Raw genomic sequence first — 24,712 nt, 5'->3', positions numbered from 1 at the left:
CAGAGAGATTGATGCATTACTACATGTTTCATGGGACTTCTAACCAGCAAACAGAACAATAATTTCTTAACCAAAAATTGAGTGTTTAGCCATCTAAGACTAATTCATAGCTGCTTTGTCACGAGGCATGGCATTAATCAATGTCTAATGGTGGTGGTAATACAAAAAGTGAAAAACTTTAAAAAATCAAGTCAATTTCTATGCCATAATAAACAACTATATTTGCATCATGCCAAGTTCAATATTGTTAAGAATTTTTACTATTATGATCACTTCTGGCAAATATATAATTGATAACAATGTGATATTTCTTACTCAAAATGCCACAAATTGGAACTGAATTAATTCCATTTATATAGTAGAAGCTAAAATGTCATATCTCCAGGTGAAGCCATGATTCAAACTTGTACTCCATAAACTCAAAAAAGAGCAATACATTTCTGAAACAGCTCAGCAGATTGTATTGGTATTGTCACAGACTTCGTTTCACATTTCATCTAGAGCTTTAAAGTCTTTTTCCTATAATATTTGTATACTTTGACAATGACACTAACAAGCAACATTGAGGTAAAAGTTTTTAATGACAGAGCATACTGTCTATAAATTTAAATTAAACTTACAGAACTAGGAGATGGTACATGGACTAGATATTACAGAGTTACACATGAAATTAAGATTGTAATAAGGGCATGTGACTGTAACTACATGAAGCCCACTATTCACTTGATTTTCGTAACATTTTTACAGTGTTATCATTTTAGCCATAGCTTGATAATGAATTTTTTCACAAAACATTGTACTTTCTCTGATTACCAAAAAAACTGCATTACTTCATGCATTATAAATGCAAAACAGATGCATAAGAGCCAGAATATTAAAACAACTGCAAACTGTCACTACATAGCATTTATGGAAGTATTAGTTGTTTAATAACGTACTGACAATTTTTTATCTTTGAAGTGATTGCACAACAACATAATGAACATATTCCGAACTGCAACTCCACAAAATATATACAACACATTTCAGGTACACTATATACAACCAAGTTCTTACATGTTTCCACATCAAATATCACAAAATTCATGTATGAGGAATCAATATTGACCATAAAGAAATGGACAACCCATACAATATAAAGTAAATTAAATAGCTTCCTATTGTTTAAACAATCAGTGTTGCAAAGAATCTGCAAAGAAATAAAGAAAGATGAAGGCCTGCTACCAAAAGCATTATACTTCTGCCTGTCCCTCTATTTTTACGATTTGGCTTTTGTTTAAAAGGTGAAATCACTGAAGCTCTTATGTACAGAAAGTACATAATATTTTAATTAATGGCACTGATTTCTCTCTGCCTTATTTACGAAATTTCATTTGGTTTATTTACTGATAGTTGGTAATATTTATACGTTAGCTTTACACTGTACACTTACAGACAATATGCATATCAAAAATAACTATGAAAGAAATATTTGGTGCATTTCTCCCCCTAGCCAATGACTTAATAAGAATTGTACTACATGAGCTAATAAAAGGTAGCTGAGATCACCAAATGCTTCTGATTACATAGTTCATATATGTACACAGTAAATATATGTTCAGTGGTCTATGCATAAGCCAACAACAGTGGACATACGTTGAAAGGAAGAGAAAGATGGCCTACTTCACTTAATCACATTATGTTTTAGTTATGGTCCACAACTGTACCCTTATTAAACGAAGATTATTTAGCGGGCAGTGATCCAGCCACTATTAACAAGGTAATGTAAGATCTGGGTCTCTGGGCCAGAATTTTCACTAGATAAAAAGTCTTCCTTCTTTGCTCCCTTTCTCCCATGTTCCTGTGGATTAAAAACTTCCTTTAAAATTAAAGAATTAAATATTGTGAAGTAATTTCAAGAGTCACAATAGAATAGTAACTAACAATACAGGATCAGTTACACATTTTAATAAAATTCTAGCAGCTTTTAACATAACACTTAAAATCTGCAGTATCTTTCAGGTTTGTGTTTCTGTTTAGTACAGATTCACTATCACTTAATATTTAATGTGCAGAAGGTACTGTTACATGCAACCTTTTATGCACCTACTATAAAATAAAAAGTTAAAAGCAATTACTGTGCTGAATCACACATTACATTCTTCATCTTTAACTTTAGAACGCGCTACACAAACTTCAATTTCCCGTGTATGTGTGAATATTAAGTTCTGGAAAATAAATTATTCTTTTTGGAGTCATCAAATCAAAGGATTACTACTATCTGCACTAATGATTTGTTTCACAACTTATCGTAGATTTATACACAAAAAGGGTCATCAGCTACAGTTCCAAGTGATGTGTGGAAAGCAAATGAATATACAAGTAAAATTAAAGTTGTTCTCAACCTGAAGGTTGGCATGAACGCCAGTGCTTCGATACACATCATCATACTTAGGTCCATATGTCCTTGCCTTCCTCTGACCTTTCAACTTTGTAAAATCATTGTGAAAGAAGCAATAAATGACTGAAAAAATTCTTTTAGACCACTTGTGAATTGGACAATGTTGAGCCTTTGGACTTCTAGTCTTGAAACTTGCACATCAAACCACATATCAATGTGCAAATAATAAATATATACTGCAGATGTCACAGGCCATTAAAGACAGAGTAGACATGTTTCAGATGCCTAAGATTTCAGCAGAAATCATACATTATTGAAATCGTTTAGGAGGAAAAACAACCATGATGACAGAGCATCTTTTGGTTTACTTCCCTGTTATATTGCTAAATGAACAAGTGTTTTGCACAGAAATGATTAATGGAACATGCATCTATATTTGTACTTCACCCCCCACCCCCATTTAGCATTAGTTTCCACAGGATGCACTATAGGGCCACCACCATCCCTTTCAGATGGCATTCATTAAGTTGTGCAGGAACAATAATCTTTGTATAAATTTGAAGATCTCAAATTTCACCAACGAGATTTATTTAAGGTAACAAAATTGTTTCTTGATTTGTACTTAACTATTAAAAGTCTGAGAAGCTGCTAGATATACAGCTGGAAATAGTAGACCAATAGATATATCTTGAGTGGATCATTTCAAGTGATAGCACATCAATAACCAAACTCAAAAATCAGCTCAGTTCTATACTGTAGTTCGGAATCTGCTGTGGAATCAGTAAGTCGCTTTAAGATCAAAACAGACTCTCCTTCAGTCATACTTTATCTCCATAACATGAAATGGTTTAGAAACCTGAACAACCACCAAACAGATCAACAATGAACCGTGAGCTGTAGAAATTAATTTCTTACAAATTATGGTCGGAAAACTAGAAAGGATAAGGTAAGAAACAAAAAAATTAGGAAGAAGCTGAAGTGTACACATCCTTGAAAGAAACAGTAACAAGGGCCTCTTTGAGACGGTTTGGAGGCAAATGAATGGACGAGGAAAGGAAAGCACAACAATGGCTATACACAGATGTGACTGGTAGGAGGATCAAGAAAGAGATGGTTGGACCATGTGAAGGAGGATATAGGAAAAAAAACTGGAATAAAGTCATGAGAAAAGAATGGTATGTGGACAGATACAAGTGGAGAGCACCCTTAAACCACATCTGGGCAACTGGACTGGAAAACCGATGATAATGAGGGATTGTGGCTGTTGAGGCATCTTGCTGAAGAAGCTGACTGTTGTGCGCAAACAGCTGGAAGCTGCATTGGAAACTGCTGAATTGCTTCATGTGGCCACTGTAATCATATCAGTGATGTATTGGTAGGATAGTCTCCAGCTGAAACTTTTTTTTTTTTTTTTTACCGATGTGGCTTGCAGAGAACCCTAATCTAGTACTAAGTGTTCACCTGAGCATTGTTGTTGTGTCACGCCCTGGTCTGATGATCTGTAGGGAAACTAAATGGCCAGTAGGTTAACTCCACATTAGTCATGAATAGGTTAGAGTAGAGGCATTGCCTTATGCTGGTGAGTCAGAGCCACTGGGTGTTACCACTCATGCTCAAGTACCAGTCTCCCCTATGTTGAATCCAAGCAGCCAGGAGGAGAAAAGAAGGTTGGGTCGGTGTGTTGGTTGGCTGGTGGTAGTTGTTATGGAACTAAACAGCAAGGTCATCAGTTCCTCGATCAAGAGGTAGTTCATCTGCAGTTAGTAACGTCTGCCAGAAATCTGATCATATTTTATGCCTGAATCGAGGGAATGAAACAATATTGATACAAGAGCTGAGAAACAATTTAAGGACAAGTAAAGGTATATGGGTCAGGTTGGTATGTAGGTAAGAGCAGATGAGGGGTCTCTTGAAGCTCATATGTGGTTAGAGAAACCCTGCCGGCATCCAACCTCCCACCAACATGATTAAGGGTGTAGGCAGTTACAGAGTAAAGAATCCTTCTAGCTGGAAGATCCATAACAGTAAAATTGAGAAGACTAAAAATGTAATGGAAACCAGTTGAACTGACAATAATTAAACACAGTATGGGAAATAACAGGTCAGCAGGTGGGTGGGACCAGTCGAGTGTCCTCGTGTGAGAAAGGAACCATCCCAACCATGATCTGTTATAGTCAAAGCATTAGAAAGGAAAATAACGCCAGTATTCATCAGAGTGCTATAACTAAAATGGAAAACAGAACGTGGTAGAGAAAGAGGCTAACTGCACCTACAAGCAGTTAAAACACAGTAGAAGAGGGATGACCAAAACAGTTGGCAAAAGAGATAGGACTTAGCATGCAGTGGCAGACATCTCTAACCCACCCACCCCAACTCGAAAGTTATTTAAAATGTTACATATGAGAGAAGAATTCACAGAAAAACACCATGGGTCATCCACTAATATTAGAGACAAAGAATACAGAAGACCATGCTTAGCACGGAGAGCCAGAAAAAGGCAAAATTCCACCAAGATGTGAGCTAGTCTGTAAGGCTCCACAACTACAATGTGGCAGTGGATAGTTACATAAAATAAAAATATGGGTTAATATGGTATGCGTGGGCAACATAGGATAGTGTATTCCATCTGGAAGGAATGGAAGGAGGAATGCCTTGCAGCAGTAGTATCCTTAATAGTGGGGAGTCTATTACATGGGGAAACCAGATGTTTTTCCATCTTTTCCCCATGAACCATGGACCTTGCCGTTGGTGGGGAGGCTTGCGTGCCTCAGCGATACAGATAGCCGTACCGTAGGTGCAACCACAACGGAGGGGTATCTGTTGAGAGGCCAGACAAACGTGTGGTTCCTGAAGAGGGGCAGCAGCCTTTTCAGTAGTTGCAAGGGCAACAGTCTGGATGATTGACTGATCTGGCCTTGTAATAATAACCAAAACGGCCTTGCTGTGCTGGTACTGCGAACGGCTGAAAGCAAGGGGAAACTACAGCCGTAATTTTTCCCGAGGGCATGCAGCTTTACTGTATGATTACATGATGATGGCGTCCTCTTGGGTAAAATATTCCGGAGGTAAAATAGTCCCCCATTCGGATCTCCGGGCGGGGACTACTCAAGAGGATGTCGTTATCAGGAGAAAGAAAACTGGCGTTCTACGGATCGGAGCGTGGAATGTCAGATCCCTTAATCGGGCAGGTAGGTTAGAAAATTTAAAAAGGGAAATGGATAGGTTGAAGTTAGACATAGTGGGAATTAGTGAAGTTCGGTGGCAGGAGGAACAAGACTTCTGGTCAGGTGACTACAGGGTTATAAACACAAAATCAAATAGGGGTAATGCAGGAGTAGGTTTAATAATGAATAGGAAAATAGGAATGAGGGTAAGCTACTACAAACAGCATAGTGAACGCATTATTGTGGCCAAGATAGATACGAAGCCCACGCCTACTACAGTAGTACAAGTTTATATGCCAACTAGCTCTGCAGATGACGAAGAAATTGAAGAAATGTATGATGAAATAAAAGAAATTATTCAGATTGTGAAGGGAGACGAAAATTTAATAGTCATGGGTGACTGGAATTCGAGTGCAGGAAAACGGAGAGAAGGAAACATAGTAGGTGAATATGGATTGGGGGACAGAAATGAAAGAGGAAGCCGCCTGGTCGAATTTTGCACAGAGCACAACATAATCATAACTAACACTTGGTTTAAGAATCATGAAAGAAGGTTGTATACATGGAAGAACCCTGGCGATACTAAAAGGTATCAGATAGATTATATAATGGTAAGACAGAGATTTAGGAACCAGGTTTTAAATTGTAAGACATTTCCAGGGGCAGATGTGGACTCTGACCACAATCTATTGGTTATGACCTGTAGATTAAAACTGAAGAAACTGCAAAAAGGTGGGAATTTAAGGAGATGGGACCTGGATAAACTAAAAGAACCAGAGGTTGTACAGAGATTCAGGGAGAGCATAAGGGAGCAACTGACAGGAATGGGGGAAATAAATACAGTAGAAGAAGAATGGGTAGCTTTGAGGGATGAAGTAGTGAAGGCAGCAGAGGATCAAGTAGGTAAAAAGACGAGGGCTAGTAGAAATCCTTGGGTAACAGAAGAAATATTGAATTTAATTGATGAAAGGAGAAAATATAAAAATGCAGTAAGTGAAACAGGCAAAAAGGAATACAAACGTCTCAAAAATGAGATCGACAGGAAGTGCAAAATGGCTAAGCAGGGATGGCTAGAGGACAAATGTAAGGATGTAGAGGCCTATCTCACTAGGGGTAAGATAGATACCGCCTACAGGAAAATTAAAGAGACCTTTGGAGATAAGAGAACGACTTGTATGAATATCAAGAGCTCAGATGGAAACCCAGTTCTAAGCAAAGAAGGGAAAGCAGAAAGGTGGAAGGAGTATATAGAGGGTCTATACAAGGGCGATGTACTTGAGGAAAATATTATGGAAATGGAAGAGGATGTAGATGAAGATGAAATGGGAGATATGATACTGCGTGAAGAGTTTGACAGAGCACTGAAAGACCTGAGTCGAAACAAGGCTCCCGGAGTAGACAATATTCCATTGGAACTACTGACGGCCGTGGGAGAGCCAGTCCTGACAAAACTCTACCATCTGGTGAGCAAGATGTATGAAACAGGCGAAATACCCTCAGACTTCAAGAAGAATATAATAATTCCAATCCCAAAGAAAGCAGGTGTTGACAGATGTGAAAATTACCGAACTATCAGCTTAATAAGTCACAGCTGCAAAATACTAACACGAATTCTTTACAGACGAATGGAAAAACTAGTAGAAGCCAACCTCGGGGAAGATCAGTTTGGATTCCGTAGAAACACTGGAACACGTGAGGCAATACTGACCTTACGACTTATCTTAGAAGAAAGATTAAGGAAAGGCAAACTTACGTTTCTAGCATTTGTAGACTTAGAGAAAGCTTTTGACAATGTTGACTGGAATACTCTCTTTCAAATTCTAAAGGTGGCAGGAGTAAAATACAGGGAGCGAAAGGCTATTTACAATTTGTACAGAAACCAGATGGCAGTTATAAGAGTCGAGGGACATGAAAGGGAAGCAGTGGTTGGGAAGGGAGTAAGACAGGGTTGTAGCCTCTCCCCGATGTTATTCAATCTGTATATTGAGCAAGCAGTAAAGGAAACAAAAGAAAAATTCGGAGTAGGTATTAAAATTCATGGAGAAGAAATAAAAACTTTGAGGTTCGCCGATGACATTGTAATTCTGTCAGAGACAGCAAAGGACTTGGAAGAGCAGTTGAATGGAATGGACAGTGTCTTGAAAGGAGGATATAAGATGAACATCAACAAAAGCAAAACAAGGATAATGGAATGTAGTCTAATTAAGTCGGGTGATGCTGAGGGAATTAGATTAGGAAATGAGGCACTTAAAGTAGTAAAGGAGTTTTGCTATTTGGGGAGCAAAATAACTGATGATGGTCGAAGTAGAGAGGATATAAAATGTAGGCTGGCAATGGCAAGGAAAGCGTTTCTGAAGAAGAGAAATTTGTTAACATCCAGTATAGATTTAAGTGTCAGGAAGTCATTTCTGAAAGTATTCGTATGGAGTGTAGCCATGTATGGAAGTGAAACATGGACGATAAATAGTTTGGACAAGAAGAGAATAGAAGCTTTCGAAATGTGGTGCTACAGAAGAATGCTGAAGATTAGATGGGTAGATCACATAACTAATGAGGAAGTATTGAATAGGATTGGGGAGAAGAGAAGTTTGTGGCACAACTTGACCAGAAGAAGGGATCGGTTGGTAGGACATGTTCTGAGGCATCAAGGGATCACCAATTTAGTATTGGAGGGCAGCGTGGAGGGTAAAAATCGTAGAGGGAGACCAAGAGATGAATACACTAAGCAGATTCAGAAGGATGTAGGTTGCAGTAGGTACTGGGAGATGAAAAAGCTTGCACAGGATAGAGTAGCATGGAGAGCTGCATCAAACCAGTCTCAGAACTGAAGACCACAACAACAACAACGGGATCGTCAAAGCGACCCAAAGGTCACAAACAATCAGAGAAGTAATCAGTTCTACAGCCATACCGTCAGGACTGCCTTCCCTGAGATAGCCACATGACTTGGGGCTCAGAGAAAGATGACTGAGCAGGCAATGTGACTAAGGGCAGAGGAAAGCTCACGAATAGCAGATATCACAGAGTGACAAGATAACATCAAACAATAGGCTGGTGACTCCTCATCAAGTCACTACTAATTAAAATATTGTCAAAGGAAATCTGTTTAGTAAATGGTGGACTCTGTTAATGGCCTTCAGCTCCACCGTAAAACCACCTACATGTTCCCAGCAACAAATGTTATTTCTGACTGGTGGAAGATGTAAAAACTTATCCCATTCTATCCATGATTTTAAAGGCTTGAGTAAATGAATATACCACCCTGACACTCCTGAAGAACTGTGAGGAACAGTCACTGAAAGATCATGGGGACCACACACATTAGGATCTTGAAATAGATTGCCCTAATTCGTGGTCTGTGTACAGAGCAGAAAGGGAGGGTGGGGGGAGGGGACATTCTAAGGAGGATGTTAGGCAAAGTGGCCACTCTTACAGCACAGTGGTGAACTGCGTCCAACGACTTCAAAGCTGAAAGTGCCCCTGAGATATAAACCTTGCAACTGTAATCCAACTAAGACGTGACCAGGCGCCAGTAAATATGGATGAGAGTTGGGCAAGGAAACAGAGAGCATTAAGCTTTCGCCTGCAGTTGCCTTTTGTTAATGAATATGAGGCATCATATCAACTTTTTATTAAAGAGGAATACCAAAAGCTGGGACTGTGTGACAGTATCCATGGGCTGGGTATCCCAGTAGAGTTCTGGGTCAGGACAGGCTATGGTATGACAACAGAAATGAGTTATTCGAGTTTTTGCAAGAGTGATCTGGAAGCTGTGAGAAGGGGTTTAAATGGACGCCCTTTGAATGGCATCTTGGACCTGGCACTCAATCAAGGCTACAGACTGGGAGTTATACCAAAAGCAAAAGTCATCGACATACGGCATGGGAGTGACCAGTGATCCAATGAAGTCATTTGCCCATTGGTGGGAGTGAGGAAAAGCCTAACACTCAGCACTGAACTCTGCGAGAAGCCGTTCTCTTGGACTCTTGGGGAGTTGAATTATGTAGCATCTCCAGCCTAGATAACCAGTGGGATACCGTATGTGCTCGATTATAAGATGAGGTTTCTTTCCCAAAAGCATTAGTCAAAGAATATAGGTTCGTTTCATATTTGTGCATTAAATGATTGCTGCTGAGATCAACATTTTTACATTACTATATTGATATAAGGGTCATTTTACATTTACAGATAAAACTTTGGCTATTGATGTCACACACAGATTTATTTTGATGAATTCGGAAGGGTAGGTGAAGCAAAAAATTCTCATGCTCAAATATGCTTGAGATTTCTCGATACAATGAAGCATTCAATACAGTGTCACCCTTCCTGAAACAATCGTGTGACATCTGACTCACGTGGCACCAATGCAAGGGATACATGAGAAATTGTGAACCAGCCACCACTACAGTCTACAATCTATTGCTCTGCTTAAAATTTGACAATTTTGTAAAATACTAGAGGACGACGCATTAGATTATATCATCTTATAGACTCTTGTTGTATCTAAACACATTTTCAATAAAAGTTCTCATACATGTATGGCTACTGTATACAGATATTTATGGTGCTTTTTATTGATGCTAATATTGAGAGGCAAAATTGTTATCCTTCAAAAAACATTACTTGATTCTGAATGCAAGTCAATACTTTATTTGGTTATTGGAGACTGTAATGATATACCAAGTGAATTGCAAATGAGAAGTTCAGTCGCTGTTCATGTATTAGAATACCGAGTAAAAATGTTACAACCTTTCTATCAACTTAAGAACAAGATGGCGACATTCAGATGCAGCAAGTAGGAAAATTAATTCAGAATTAAATGTCTACCATCATCTTCATCTTCATCTTCATCTTCATCATCACCATCATCATCATTTAAGACTGATTATGCCTTTCAGCGTTCAGTCTGGAGCATAGCCCCCTTATAAAATTCCTCCATGATCCCCTATTCAGTGCTAACATTGGTGCCTCTTCTGATGTTAAACCTATTACTTCAAAATTATTCTTAACCGAATCCAGGTACCTTCTCCTTGGTCTGCCCCGACTCCTCCTACTGCTGAACCCATGAGTCTCTTGGGTAACCTTGCTTCTCCCATGCGTGTAACATGACCCCACCATCTAAGCCTGTTCGCCCTAACTGCTACATCTATAGAGTTCATTCCCAGTTTTTTCTTTGATTTCCTCATTGTGGACACCCTCCTGCCACTGTTCCCATCTACTAGTACCTGCAATCATCCTAGCTACTTTTATATCCGTAACCTCAACCTTGTTGATAAGGTAACCTGAATCCACCCAGCTTTCGCTCCCATACAACAAAGTTGGTCGAAAGATTGAACGGTGCACAGATAACTTAGTCTTGGTACTGACTTCCTTCTTGCAGAAGAGAGCAGGTCGTAGCTGAGCACTCATTGCATTAGCTTTGCTACACCTCGCTTCCAGTTCTTTCACTATGTTGCCATCCTGTGAGAATATGCATCCTAAGTACTAGAAACCGTCCACCTGTTCTAACTTTGTTCCTCCTATTTGGCACTCAATCCGTTTATATTTCTTTCCCACTGACATTACTTTTGTTTTGGAGATGCTAATCTTTATACCATAGTCCTTACATTTCTGATCTAGCTCTGAAATATTACTTTGCAAACTTTCAATCGAATCTGCCATCACAACTGTCATCTGCATATGCAAGACTGCTTATTTTGTGTTCACATATCTTAATCTCACCCAGCCAGTCTATTGTATTCAACATATGATCCATAAATAATATGAACAAGAGTGGAGACAGGTTGCAGCCTTGTCTTACCCCTGAAACTACTCTGAACCATGAACTCAATTTACCGTCAACTCTAACTGCTGCCTGACTATCCATGTAAAGACCTTTAATTGCTTGCAAAAGTTTGCCTCCTATTCCATAATCTTGTTGAACAGACAATAACTTCCTCCTAGGAACCCGGTCATATGCCTTTTCTAGATCTATAAAGCATAGATACAATTCCCTGTTCCACTCATAACACTTCTCCATTATTTGTCGTAAGCTAAAGATCTGGTCCTGACAACCTCTAAGAGGCCTAAACCCACACTGATTTTCATCCAACTGCTCCTCAACTAATACTCGCACTTTCCTTTCAACAACACCTGAGAAGATTTTACCCACAACGCTGATTAAAGAGATACCTCTGTAGTTGTTACAATCTTTTCTGTTTCCATGTTTAAAGATTGATGTGATTACTGCTTTTGTCCAGTCTGATGGAACCTGTCCCGACTCCCAGGCCATTTCAATTATCCTGTGTAGCCATTTAATACCTGACATTCCACTGTATTTGATGAGTTCCGACTTAATTTCATCCACCCCAGCTGCTTTATTGCACTGCAATCTATTGACCATTTTCTCCACTTCCTCAACTGTGATCCTATTTCCATCATCGTTCCTATCCCATTCTACCTCGAAATCTGAAACATTACTGATCGTATTTTCACCTACATTGAGCAACTCTTCAAAATATTTCCTCCCTCTGCCCAAGACATCCACAGGATTCACCAGCAGTTTTCCTGACCTGTCCAAAATACTTGTCATTTCCTTCTTACCTCCCTTTCGAAGACTGCTAATTACACTCCAGAATGGTTTTCCAGCAGCTTGACCCATAGTCTCCAACCTGTTTCCAAAGTCTTCCCAAGATTTCTTCTTGGATGCTGCAGTTATCTGTTTGGCTTTGTTTCTTTCTTCAACATAACTTTCTCTGTCTACCTGAGTTCTAGTATGTAGCCATTTTTGATACGCCTTCTTTTTCCTTTTACAGGCTGCCTTGACTGTGTCATTCCACCAAGCTGTTTGCTTCATCCTACTTTTATACACTACTGTTCCAAGACATTCTTTAGCCACTTCTAGTACTGTGTCCCTGTACCTTGTCCATTCCTTTTCCAATGACTGTAATTGACTACATTCAACTAACTGGTACCTTTCTGAGATCGCTGTTATGTACTTGTGCCTGATTTCCTTATCCTGAAGTTTCTCCACTCTTATCCTCCTACTTATGGACCTGACCTCCTGCACTTTCGGCCTCACAATCGCAATTTCACTGCAGATTAAATAATGATCAGTGTCATCAAAGAATCCCCTGAATACACGTGTGTCCCTCACAGCCTTCCTGAATTCCTGATCTTTTATTATATAGTCAATGACAGATCTGGTTCCCCTGCCTTCCCAAGTATACCGGTGAATGTTCTTATGTTTAAAAAAGGAGTTTGTGATTACTAAGCCCATACTGGCACAGAAATCCAAGAGTTGTTTCCCGTTCCTGTTGGCCTCCATATCCTCTCCAAATTTACCTATAACCTTTTCATACCCTTCTCTTCGATTTCCAATCCTGGCGTTAAAATCACCCATGAGCAGAACACTGTCCTTGTGCTTTACTCTAACAACTACATCACTGAGTGCCTCATAAAAACTATCCATCTTATCTTGATCTGTCCCTTCACAATGCGAATATACTGACACAATCCTAATTTTCTTGCTAAACACTGTCACATCCATCCACATCAGTCGTTCGTTTACATACCTTACTGCAACTACGCTGGGTTCCATTTCTTTCCTGATGTAAAGCCCTACACCCTATTGTGACTCCTGACGTGTCTACAAACAAAATAAATCATATTAAACTGACTGGAACATTATGAAAATAAAATATACTGTTTAGACCCACCGTGCAAGTAGTACCAACAGGCGTCACTAGATTGCAGGACGAGCAGACTTTTGAGAATTGGACTGAATCATGATTGCAATCTTTTATTTATGTATTAGTCAATGCCATTACATATGACCTGCACCCTAGAACATCCACATCTACATAGATATTCTGCAAGCCACCATACGGTGCGTGACGGAGGGTACCCTGTACCACTACTAGCCATTTCCTTTCCTGTTCCATTCACAAACAGAGCGAGGGATAAATGACTGTATGCCTTCATATGAGCCCTAATTTCTCGTACCTTATGTTCATGTTTATTATGTGCAATGTAATGTTGCCAGAAGCAGAATCTTTCCGCAGCTTCATCAAATGCCAGTTCTCTAAATTTTCTCAACCCTGTATTGCTTGAACCTACCGGTCACAAATCTAGCAGACTGCCTCTGAATTGCTTCAATGTCTTCCTTCAATCCAACTTGGTACGGATCCCAAACATTCTAGCAGCAATCAAGAATAGGTCGCACCAGTCTCCTACATGAAGTCACATTACAGCTGAACCACTACTTCCTGAAATTCCCACAGTAAACCGAAGTTGGCCATCTGCCCTGCCTGACACAGTTCTCACATGCTCGTTCCATCTCATATTGCTCCGCAATGTGGCACCCAGATATTTAAATGACTTGACTGTGTCAATCAGGACACTAGGAATACTGTATCCGAACATTATGGGTTTGATCTTCCTACTCATTCACATTAACTTACATTTTTCCACATTTGGGGCTAGCTGCCATTCATCACAACTAGAAATTTTGTCTAAGTCATCTTGTATTTTCCTACAGTCACTTGAATTTGACACCTTACCATACACCACAGCATCATCAGCAAACCACCACAGATTACTGCCCACCTTGTCCATCAAATTATTTATGTATACCGAGAACAACAGTGGTCCTATCACACATCCCTAGGGCACTCCTGATGATACCCTTGTCTCTGAGGAACACTTGTTGTCAAGGCCAAAATACTGGGATTTATTATTTAAGATGCTCACATATCGGTGAACTTATTCTATATGCTCATATCTTCATTAACAGACTCCAATGGGGCACCGCGTCAAACGCTTTCCAGAAATCTAGAAATATGGAATCTGTCTGTTGCCCTTCATCTGCAGTTTGCAGTATATCATGTGAGAAGAGGTTAAGCTGAGTTTCGCGTGAGTGATACTTTCTAAAATCATGCTGATTTATGGACATAATAATTTCAGTCACAAGAAAGTTTACTATATTCAAACTGAGAATGTGTTCACAGATTCTGCAGCAAACCAAACTTAGGGATATTGGTATGTAAGTTTGCGGGTCGGTTCTTTTACCCTTCTTATACACTGGAGTCAACTGTGCTTATTTTCCAGTTGCTTGGGACTTTCTGCTGGGCGAGATATTCACGATAAATGCAAACTCGGTGAGGGACCAATGCCGTACAATACTCTTTGTAAAATCAAACTGGGATTCCAACCGGACCTTGTGATTTGCTTTCAAATCTTTCAGTTGTTTCTCTACACCAGGGATGCTTATTACTGTGTCATTCATATGGGTGTCTATATGATGGTCAAATTATGGTATATTTGTATGATTCTCCTGCGTGAATGATTTCTTGACTGTGAAATTTATAACATTGGCTTTTGTTTTGGTATATTCAACTGCCACACCAGACTAGTCAACAAGGGACTGACTGGAAGCCTTAGACCAGCTTAGAAAAATCTCTACCAACCTTCACTTGACATCATTTGAACCAAGAATGCAACAGCCTCTGCCTCCTCAGCATCCTCTGAATGTCATAAGTAAACCATGATGGATCCTTTCCATCCTTTATCCACTTATTAGGCACATAACTCTCCAGACCACAATTTACAATCTGATTAAACTCTGCACATAATTCCTCTACATCAACTTTACTGGATCTGTCTAAGAGAGATGGTAATAACTACTTACCTGCCCTATCCAACAGAAACACTCTCCTAGTCTTCTTGACTGATTTATTAACTTTTGTAAACATAGTTGCTACAATGACATCATGATTGCTAATCCCCATTTCTATAGTGACATTGTCAATAAAGTAGGGCCTATTTGTTACTACAAGGTCTAAGACATTTCCATTGTGCGTGGACTGTCAAGTTAGTTGCTTACGACAGTTTTCAGAAGGTGTGTTCAAAAGTATTTTGCATGACTGTCTGTGTGCGGCTCCCTGCAACGGACCTGTAGATGTCTCCGTCTATACTCAGTAGGTTAAAGTTGGCTCGAACTAGCATTGCATGATCTGGGTATTTGACAGAATTGAGTGGTTGGTAAAAACATCCAACAATTTACTCGGTTTGACCTGCGCCTGTTATACACAACCAGATCACTTCACTGTCACACTCAACTTTGACCTCAATAGAGAGAAATTTCTGTCAACTGCAATGAACACTCCGCATCCTGTGGCCTCTAATCTGTCTTTCTGATACATGTTCCATGACTCGCTAAATGTCTCAAGAGCTTTCCACTTCGGGTTTCAGCCAGTTCTTAGTCCCAAGAATAATTTGGGTGCGAGAACTTTCCTGGAGGGCAGTACATTCAGGAACTTTATTACAAATAGATTGCCAGAAGAAAATCTTCTTAACACAATAATTCAGAGAAAACATACAGTCAGAAGGTAAAACTACAACACAGGCAAGGAAAAAGTACTACAATAGCTTGGGGTCCCATGCTCACCAAGCATGCACATAAGAGTTCTGAGCCCCACGCAGGGTGGGGGAAGAAGAGGCTGCCAGTTGTAGACAGCTTGAATTTGAGGTGTGTGATGAACCTTCCAAGAGAAATAGTGTCACAGGAGGAGAGCCAATCAAATGTGCCATCAATGTCTTAAGTTGCACAGCATGTGTGGCACACTTATTTGTTTTGGTTAGGTGAAACTACCACGTGCCTATTCAAACATCTCCACTGGACAACACAATTAGTGAAACAAATCATGTAGAACATATGGATAGTGAAATGCTAGTTTTGAATTGCCAGAGTGTTTGCAGTAAACTACAAAACATCATATACCTTCAAGACAGCATTCCCTCCCAGATATTAGGAACCAAGAAATGGTTGAAGATCAAAGTATAGATTACAGAAATTTTCAGCAAGTGGTACTTATATTGGGAAAAATCATCTCCCACTCAATGGAGTGTTTATAGTGATTAGCAGAAACATTAAGTCCAGTGATTTCCAAAATATAGCCAACTGTGACCTCTTATGACAAGGATAATATGGGTCAGTGGACTTTCAATAATAATCAAATGTTTCTATAAGCCATCAGATGCACACATGACTCTTACAGTTTCACTCAAAGATAATCTAATGTGTGGAAATACTTTAAATGTATGGTAACAGTAGAGATTATTACTTTAATTTGTCCAATATTGATTGGAAAATTATGCTTCCATCAAAAGTATTAAAGGCCAAGAATACTGTAATGAAATGCTAAGCACAGTTTCAGTTAACTGCCTCTAACAACTAGTCTGACAACCCACATGTCACAGTAATATGTTTAATCTGGTTACAGACAAACCTAATCATTTTTAGAATGTCATCAAAGAGAGAGAGGGATTAATGATGACAATCCTGCTACAGGTACAATGGTCACCAAAGGCACAAAGGTAACCAAGAGAGCTGGCTGGCCACGAGAATAAAAAGGAAAAGCCAGCCGCTCTGTGACACATTAAAACAGCCACCCTAAAAAAAGCATTAGAGTGGAGAACACAAAGGGGCAACAGACATGCACTAAAACTTATATAGAATGATAAAACCCACTGTCATGTATAAAATGTAAAACTAAATTAGCCGATGAGGCATTATCAGCTAAAATTAAGGGCAAAGAGTCCGGTAACTGAAGATTCCATCGCAAGGCAGCCAAAGAAGGACAGCTCAGCAAGATATGGGCTACTGTCAGCCGGGCGCTGCACCGACACTGACGTGGGTCATCACGGCGCAGGGGGCAGCCGTGTGTCACCCAAGTGTGGCCAATGTGGAGCTGGCAGAGAACCACAGAGTCCCTTTGAGAGCCAACATGGAGGACTGCCAAACATTCATAGTCTCCTTAATGGCACGCAATTTGTTGTGCATGCTGAGGTTATGCCATTTCGTCTCCCAAAGCCACAAAACCTTGCGGCGTAGTACTGAACGCAGGTCAGTTGCAGAGAAACCGATCTCTATAAGCTGTTTCCGCGCAGCCTGTTTGGCCAACCTGTCGGCAAGTTCGTTGCCTGGGATTCCGACTTGACCTGGGGTCCAGACAAACACCACTGAATGACTGGACCGTTTCTGAGTATAGATGGACTCCTGGATGGTTACTACCGAGGGATGACGAGGTTGATAGCTTGTAGACTGCTCAAGGAGTCAGTACACAGACGAAACGACTCCTCAGGGCATGAATGGACGTGTTCAAGAGCACGAGATATAGCCACCAGCTAGGCAGTGAAAACACTGCAGCCATCAGGCAATGAATGATGTGAGCATCAGCCATCGAGCCATTGATGTAAACACTTCGTGGCCTTGGTACATGTCAAGAATCGAGGGGAAATGGCAGTGGAGATCCTTGGGGTTAACTGAGTCCTTAGGGCCATGTGAAAGGCCCAGGCAAAGCCGTGGCCTAGGCATACACCATGGATCTGTACATGAATGGACCTCAAGTACAGGTGGTAAAGACAAGAACTCTAGTTCAGAAAGAAGGCATCAGACAAGAACTGCAATTGGAAGCCCTGACGTGTGCCGCTGATGCAGGAGATGAATCGCTGTAGGTGAGAAAAGTAGACAGTGATTCCGATGCGCAGGAGAACTACAAACATGTGCAATGTCATCGATATGTCTCCACTACAGTGAGTGGATCATTATTAAGGTAAAGTTCTGGTTCTGGATGAACAGTATGACACCGACAGAAGTGCATATCACACAACTTTGCGGCCGAAAACTGGAAACCGTAGGCTAGAGCCCATGACTGTGCCTTGTGGATGGCTCCCTGCAGGCGCCGCTCAGCAACACCAGTACTGGTGAAGCAGTATGAAATGCAGAAGTCGTCTGCATACAGAGAAGGTGAGACCAATGCTGCTAGACCATTAATGGCCACTAAAAATAGAGTTTCACTCGATACAGAGCCCTGCGGCAGGACCCCATTCTCCTGGATATGGGGGAACTATGGGAGGCACCAACTTGGACACGGAAAATACGAGGCGACTGGAAATTTTGGATAAAAACCGGGAGCGAGCCTCGGAGACCCAACTCGTATAATGTGGCAAGCACATGATGTCGCCAGGTGGTGCCATACGCTTTTCATAAATCAAAAACGACGGCAACCAGGTTTCGATGTCTGGAAAAGGATGTTCGGATGGCAGACTCGAGGGACAAGATTATCAGTGGTAGAGCTACCCTAGCGCAAGCCGCCCTGACATGGAGCCAGTAGGCCACGTGACTCTAGGACCCAATCCAACCGCCAAAACACCATACATTCCAGCAGAATGTTGGTGAGGTTGATGGGCTGATAGCTATCCACATCAAGCAGGTTTTTACCGTATTCAAGCACCGGGAATGATGGTGCTCTCCCGCCGCTGTGATGGAAAGACACCATCGCACCAGATCCGGTTGAAGATGACGAGGAGATGTCACTTGTAGTCAGATGAGAGATGTTTAATCATGTGACTGTGGATCCGATCTGGCACAGGAGCTGTGTCAGGGCAATGTGCAAGGGCACTGAGGAGCTCCCAGTCTGTAAATGGGGCATTATAGGATTCACTGTGGCATGTAGTGAATGAGAGGACTTTCCCCTCCAGCCGCCGTTTGAAAGTGCAAAAGGCTGGGGGGTAATTCTCCAATGTAGAGGCTCGAGCAAAGCGCTCAGCAATCGCGTTGATATCAGTAGATAACACGCCATTTATGTTAACACCGGGAACACCTACTGGTGTCTGGTATCCGAAAACACATTTGATCTTTGCCCAGACTTGGGAAGGTGACGTATGGCACCCAATGGTCAAACATATCTCCCAACACGCCTGCTTCCGTTGTTTGATAAGTTGGTGAACATGGGCACAGAAACATTTCAAGGCTATGAGGTGCTCAAGGGAAGGTTGCTGCTTATGCCACTGTAGAGCTCGCCATCGCTCCTTAATTGCTTCACTGACTTTCAGCGACCACCGAGGAACTGCCTTTCGCCAGGGGGCAGCCTAAAGAGCGAGGGATCGTGTTTTCTGCCACAGAAACTATTGTTGTAGTCACCTCCTCAACCATCACATCGATGTTACTGTGTGGGGGAGATTCAGCAGTGACAGCACAGAGGTGAAAGTTTCCCAGTCCACCTTGTTTAAAGCCCATCTGGGCAGGTGTCCGTGGGCTTGATGCTGGGACAGTGACAGGAAGATGGAGAAGTGGTCACAACCACTCAGGTTATCATGTGCTCTCCAGTGGATAGATGGGAGAAGTCCTGGGCTGAAAATTGATAAATCAATGGCCGAGTAACTATCATGAGCCACACTGAAATGTGTGGGGGCCTCAGTGTTTAAGGCTCAGAGGTCGAACTGAGACAGTAAAGTTCCAACATCTCTTCCTAAGCACGGTACCACCCCACTAGGGGTTATGGTCATTAAAATCTTCCAACAGAAGGAAAGGTTTAGAGAGTTGATCAATTAGTACAGTTAATACATTCAGGGACACTGCACCATCTGGAGGAAGATATACATTGCAGACAGTTATTTCCTGTGTCGTCCTTATTCTGGCAGCCACAGCGTCAAGAGGAGTTTGAAGGGGCACAGTTTCACTACAGACTGAGTTTAGGACATAAGCGCAAACTCCACCTGACACTCGATTATAGTCGCTACGGTTCCTGTAGTATCCCTTGTAGCCGTGGAGGGCAGAGGTCTGCATTGTCGCGAACCAGGTTTCCTGGAGGACAATGCAGAAAGCAGGTGTAAGGCTTAACGGTTGCCATAGCTCAGCCAGGCCTTGGAAAAAACCGTCACAGTTCCACTGGAGGATGACGTCATTGTGACAGGGAAGGCATGGAACATTCAATAAGGTAGTTTACATCTCAGGGTCACCTGCTGCCACTGACTTTTTTCCTGAGCAGTCTATATCCATTGTGTCTGAGGGTCCGGAGAGATCTAGGTCCTCAGTGGACACCAGAATCTCCACCACATCCGCAGTCGCAGAGCTTGTAGGTAGCGGTGGTGTGGGTGGCACTGCAATTCCCTTGGTCTTGGAGAACTTCTTTTTGGATTTCTCTCACTGCTCCTTGGGTTTCCCTGGCTGGGAGGACTTCACTGATTCAGTATGAGCGTGAAGCTCTATGACCAGCTTCTTTTGGGCTCTTCAGTCACTGGTGGGTGTCATCTTTCCCACAAGCAGAAACCTGGGAATGGAGTGACCCAAAGGACCCCTTCCTAGTGAGAGAAGCAGAAGAAGACTTACACTTCTCCGGCTCAGAAGTGGGGACTGATATCCCTGATGGTTGGGGGGGGGGGGGGGGGGGTATTGCTCCAGATGTAGGTGGTGCAGGAGCAACAGGGAGGGAAGTGCCCCCCACCATCAAGAGGGCAGGTATAGACCTCTGGTTCTGAGAGGCAACAGAAATGCAAGGAATTGATGGGGCGACAATTGTTCTCATAGCAGCGGCATAAGAGGAGGTCATAGCCACAGGATGTAGGTGCTCAAATTTCCTCTTAGCCTCAGTGTAGGTCAGTTAGTCCAGGGTCTTAGATTCAATGATTTTCCTCTCTTTCTGTCAAATGCTGCAATATGGCAAATAAGGTGAATGATGCTCTCCACAGTTGACACAGATGGGAGGCAGGGAACATGGAGTACTGGGATGTGATGGACATCCACAATCTCAATATGTGACGCTAGAAGTACAGCAGGAAGACATATGGCTGAACTTCCAGCACTTAAAGTACCACATTGGGGGAGGGATATATGGCTTGACGTCACAGTGTTAGACAATCACTTCGACCTTCTCGGGCAATGTGTCGCTCATGAAGGCCAAGATGAAGGCACCGGTGGCAACCTGATTATCCCTTGGACCCTGAAGGACTCACCGGACGAAATGAACACTTCGCTGCTCTAAACTGGCATGCAGCTTATCGTCAGACTGCAAAAGAAGGTCCCTGTGGAATATAATACTCTGGACCGTATTTAAGCTCTTATGAGGCGCGATGGTAACAGAAACATCCCCCTACTTGTCACAAGCGAGTAATGCCTGTGACTGGGCAGAGGATGCTGTTTTTATCAAGACCGACCCAGAGCGCATTTTGGACAAGCCCTCCACCTCCCCAAACTTGTCCTCCAAATGCTCCACAAAAAACTGAGGCTTCATGGACATGAAAGATTCCATCAATTCTTGTACATATGAGGTACCGGGACAAGTAAGCTTAACTGCCATCCACAGCCCGGTGTTCCTCCCATTGTGTGGCCAGCGAGGGGAATGATTTGGGGTCATATTTCTTAGCATTGAAGTTAGACTTTGCCTGCTTAGAGACTGCTGGCGGCAGACCACCAGCAAGAGATGACGTACTACGCTTCACGGCATGTCATCTGCCCTGATGCCACCCACTCTGACCAGGGGCCCTACCCCACAGGCACCACCCAGCCTCAGCAACGGCCACCTGGCAGGATGGCCATTACCGGGAGTCCCGACGCCCCAGGGAGACGGGCATCTACTCCATGGTATATGTGGGGAGTTAACAGTGCAGGCATCAGCACAGCGATCCCCGTGTTGTCAGGGGGCTACAACCGACAGGGTACATGGTGGCCCCACCACAATGGACTAGCTACCATGCTGGATATGTGGTGCTAAGAATTCCATGGTCATTGTCGGCGCAGAAAGCCAACACTGCATAGTGCATGGTGGAAAATGCACCCAGGAAGGCGTCCTCGCCCAAGAGATGGAGAATGAGCGGGACTGCAATGTGACAATGAGAAAGTGGGCTAAAGATCTCAGTGCACAATTGACACAACGCACCATGTAAGGCACCCTTCCCCAACCGGCTCGCTCTTCGGGAAAATTTAGAAAGATGGAGGTCAAACCTGACAGGGGACCATCACATAAAGGCTGAAATGTGTGAGCCTCCTTTTAGTCGCCTCTTACGACAGACAGGAATACCTCAGGTCTGTTCTAACCCCGGGACCCTCAGGGGAAGCTAATATGTGATGTAAAAGTTTGTTCCAGTTACATATGTCTTACACACTGCTCTTCTTCTAGATGCTAGTTTTGGAAGTACAGCAATCCCAGTTAAGTTTAGAACATGACTTACAAAAGTGGCTATGTTTGGGGGCAAAAGTACTTTTTAACTGTTTCAGCATGAAAGTTGGAAAGCACTTATGTGCTCACTTGAAAACCTACACCTGAAATACAATCTCTAGACAAATGAAATACCTGTGCAGTTTTACAGTTCAGGAGGAATAAGTTAAGTACAATACTGACTGTAGTTTGTAATTACTGAATTCTACCTTAAGCACACAGGCAGAAACACATGCACATACATACATATACCATATTAGTAATTTTTATAACAAAAAAGAAACTTACACGAAGTAGTAGTGTCTTCCACGTAAGGTATTGGGAAGGCTTCATATTCAATGATGTACACAGCTAAAACATATAAAAAACACAACTCTTATTTTTCATAGAATCAAACAAAGTGACTAATCAGACAATAAATAAAATAGTTTTAATGTTAATATGTAACTGCAAGTCTTGCAGCTGATTTCTGCCTACAATTAAAATACAAAGCACTTAAGGCACAATAAAACACAGAAATCTTTAATTTATATTGGGTTTCACTTACAAGACTAAAGGAATAGAAGTGTGTGATTTATGGTCATGGAAGAGGGAACAACTACCCCAAAACTGAAAGAATACCAAACAGCAAAATATGACAATATTTAGACCTTGAGGCTTTTGCTCACATTGTACATTTACAGATAATCAAGTTTAAGTCTTAAAGCTCCCATCAACTCAGGATCCAAACACATGGAATAGATCAAACAAGGGCTGAAGACAGATGCTGACATTTGATCTTCAGCTAGTCATGCAAACTCACAAATAAAGTACTGTAGGCAGCTGAGAAGGAGACCTGCAAGGAGTGAGGCAGGAAGTGTTTCCCCTTGCTCCTTTCCCTGCCATCTTTAGCCTCATTGTCTTTCACTGTTAGCCATGTATGTTCTCCCAGTTTCCTTTATTTTTTTATGTACAGCACTAGTGAGAAAGAGGAAATTTCTAGTGAAAAGTGTATGCAGACATCACATCCACATTATAAGCAAGAAAATGGATGAGAAAACCTTGGCATTAACAATGTTTTAACTGAATAAACTGAAATGTGTATCCAAAGAAACATATTTAAGTTACTGCATATACAACACGAGTATTAATAAATTATTGATAAGGTAACTACTGACACCATGTACACAGGAACTGAAAAGGTGACATGCTTTTTTGTGTTTGCATCACAGAAACCTCTTCAAGTTACTCACATTTATAGTGCTGATATAATTGCATTCATTGCAAATGTTTTTAGAACAGATCATACTATCCAGTCTAGAGCATGTCATGATGCGCTCCTGACTCACAGCCGCATTCCTCCAGTGTGTATTCTTCTCAGCCACAGACAGTATATGTACAGTACACTTGAATAAGAATCTTGGTACTACACACCTGTATATTCCCACATTGCTCCTATATCAATATAATATACCTAAGAAACATATAACAAGAATAACTTTAAACACTTAGTGATATTTTGTTTGGCCTTAGTCACAAATAATGAAAAAATACATTATGAAATCTCCTATGATCTACTGATCAGCATAAGAGATGGCAGATTTACCAGTAGAACCTCAAACAGTAAGACACAACAAATCACAACTGCTTTCTGGATGTGTTCAATCAGGTAAAGTACTTGTATCAGCATGTATACGCGGACAAGGAAAAAAAAATTCTCGGATTTTTCTCAGATTTCCCGGTTAAAAATACACTTTCTCCTGGGTGAGTTAAGTGACATTATACTTTCCCTAGGAACTGCGAAACTTATCAATCCTTTGAATGGTTATAGTTTTATACGCCACCATAGAATTTCCCGGCACTTTAAAAAACGAAACTCAGGAGAAAAAACATGTTTTGGAAAGATCTTTGATGTGCAGCAACATGTGCACTACATATTTTCGTATTGCGAAAGTATAAATTCAAATTACACCGGACACTGAATGTTACTTTCCGCAGCATTGAAATCAAGATTGCAATGCACTTTTGTAAGCCAATTTTAGCTCATGTCACATGATCTCACCAGCTGATGACAGCAGATATTCAGAGCATAGGACACGTGATGTAGTCAACCAATGTTTCTTCTCCATTCTCGTCCTAACAAACAATCTTGTCATCACTAATTCTGTAACTATTCCTGCCATTGTCAAAACTTATTTTCCAGTTGACTTCAA

The 24,712-nt window shown here is 41.5% G+C and overlaps 1 protein-coding gene across 3 annotated transcripts in view; it reads right to left on the bottom strand.

Moving 5' to 3' along the window:
• Positions 1–208: 208 nt before the first annotated feature.
• The window catches only part of LOC124794869 (transcriptional adapter 2B-like), a 109,545-nt gene continuing 85,041 nt past the window's right edge, over positions 209–24,712 (bottom strand). For 2 of the 3 annotated variants that reach the window (XR_007016621.1, XR_007016622.1), the window contains exon 11: positions 22,810–22,871. Coding sequence is in view for 1 of the 3 variants with exons in the window: in XM_047258548.1 (XP_047114504.1) it covers positions 1,727–1,840; positions 22,809–22,871 (177 nt within the window). In the remaining 2 variants the exon portion in view is untranslated. Of the gene's footprint in view, positions 1,841–22,808; positions 22,872–24,712 lie in introns of those variants that run through there. The other variant, XM_047258548.1, reaches the window with a different exon arrangement.

This window comes from Schistocerca piceifrons, chromosome 4 (assembly GCF_021461385.2).
Source record: "Schistocerca piceifrons isolate TAMUIC-IGC-003096 chromosome 4, iqSchPice1.1, whole genome shotgun sequence".
NCBI classification, from domain to species: Eukaryota; Metazoa; Arthropoda; class Insecta; order Orthoptera; family Acrididae; genus Schistocerca; species Schistocerca piceifrons.
Note: the sequence above shows the minus strand (reverse complement) of the source record. Positions and strands in the feature narration are given on the sequence as shown.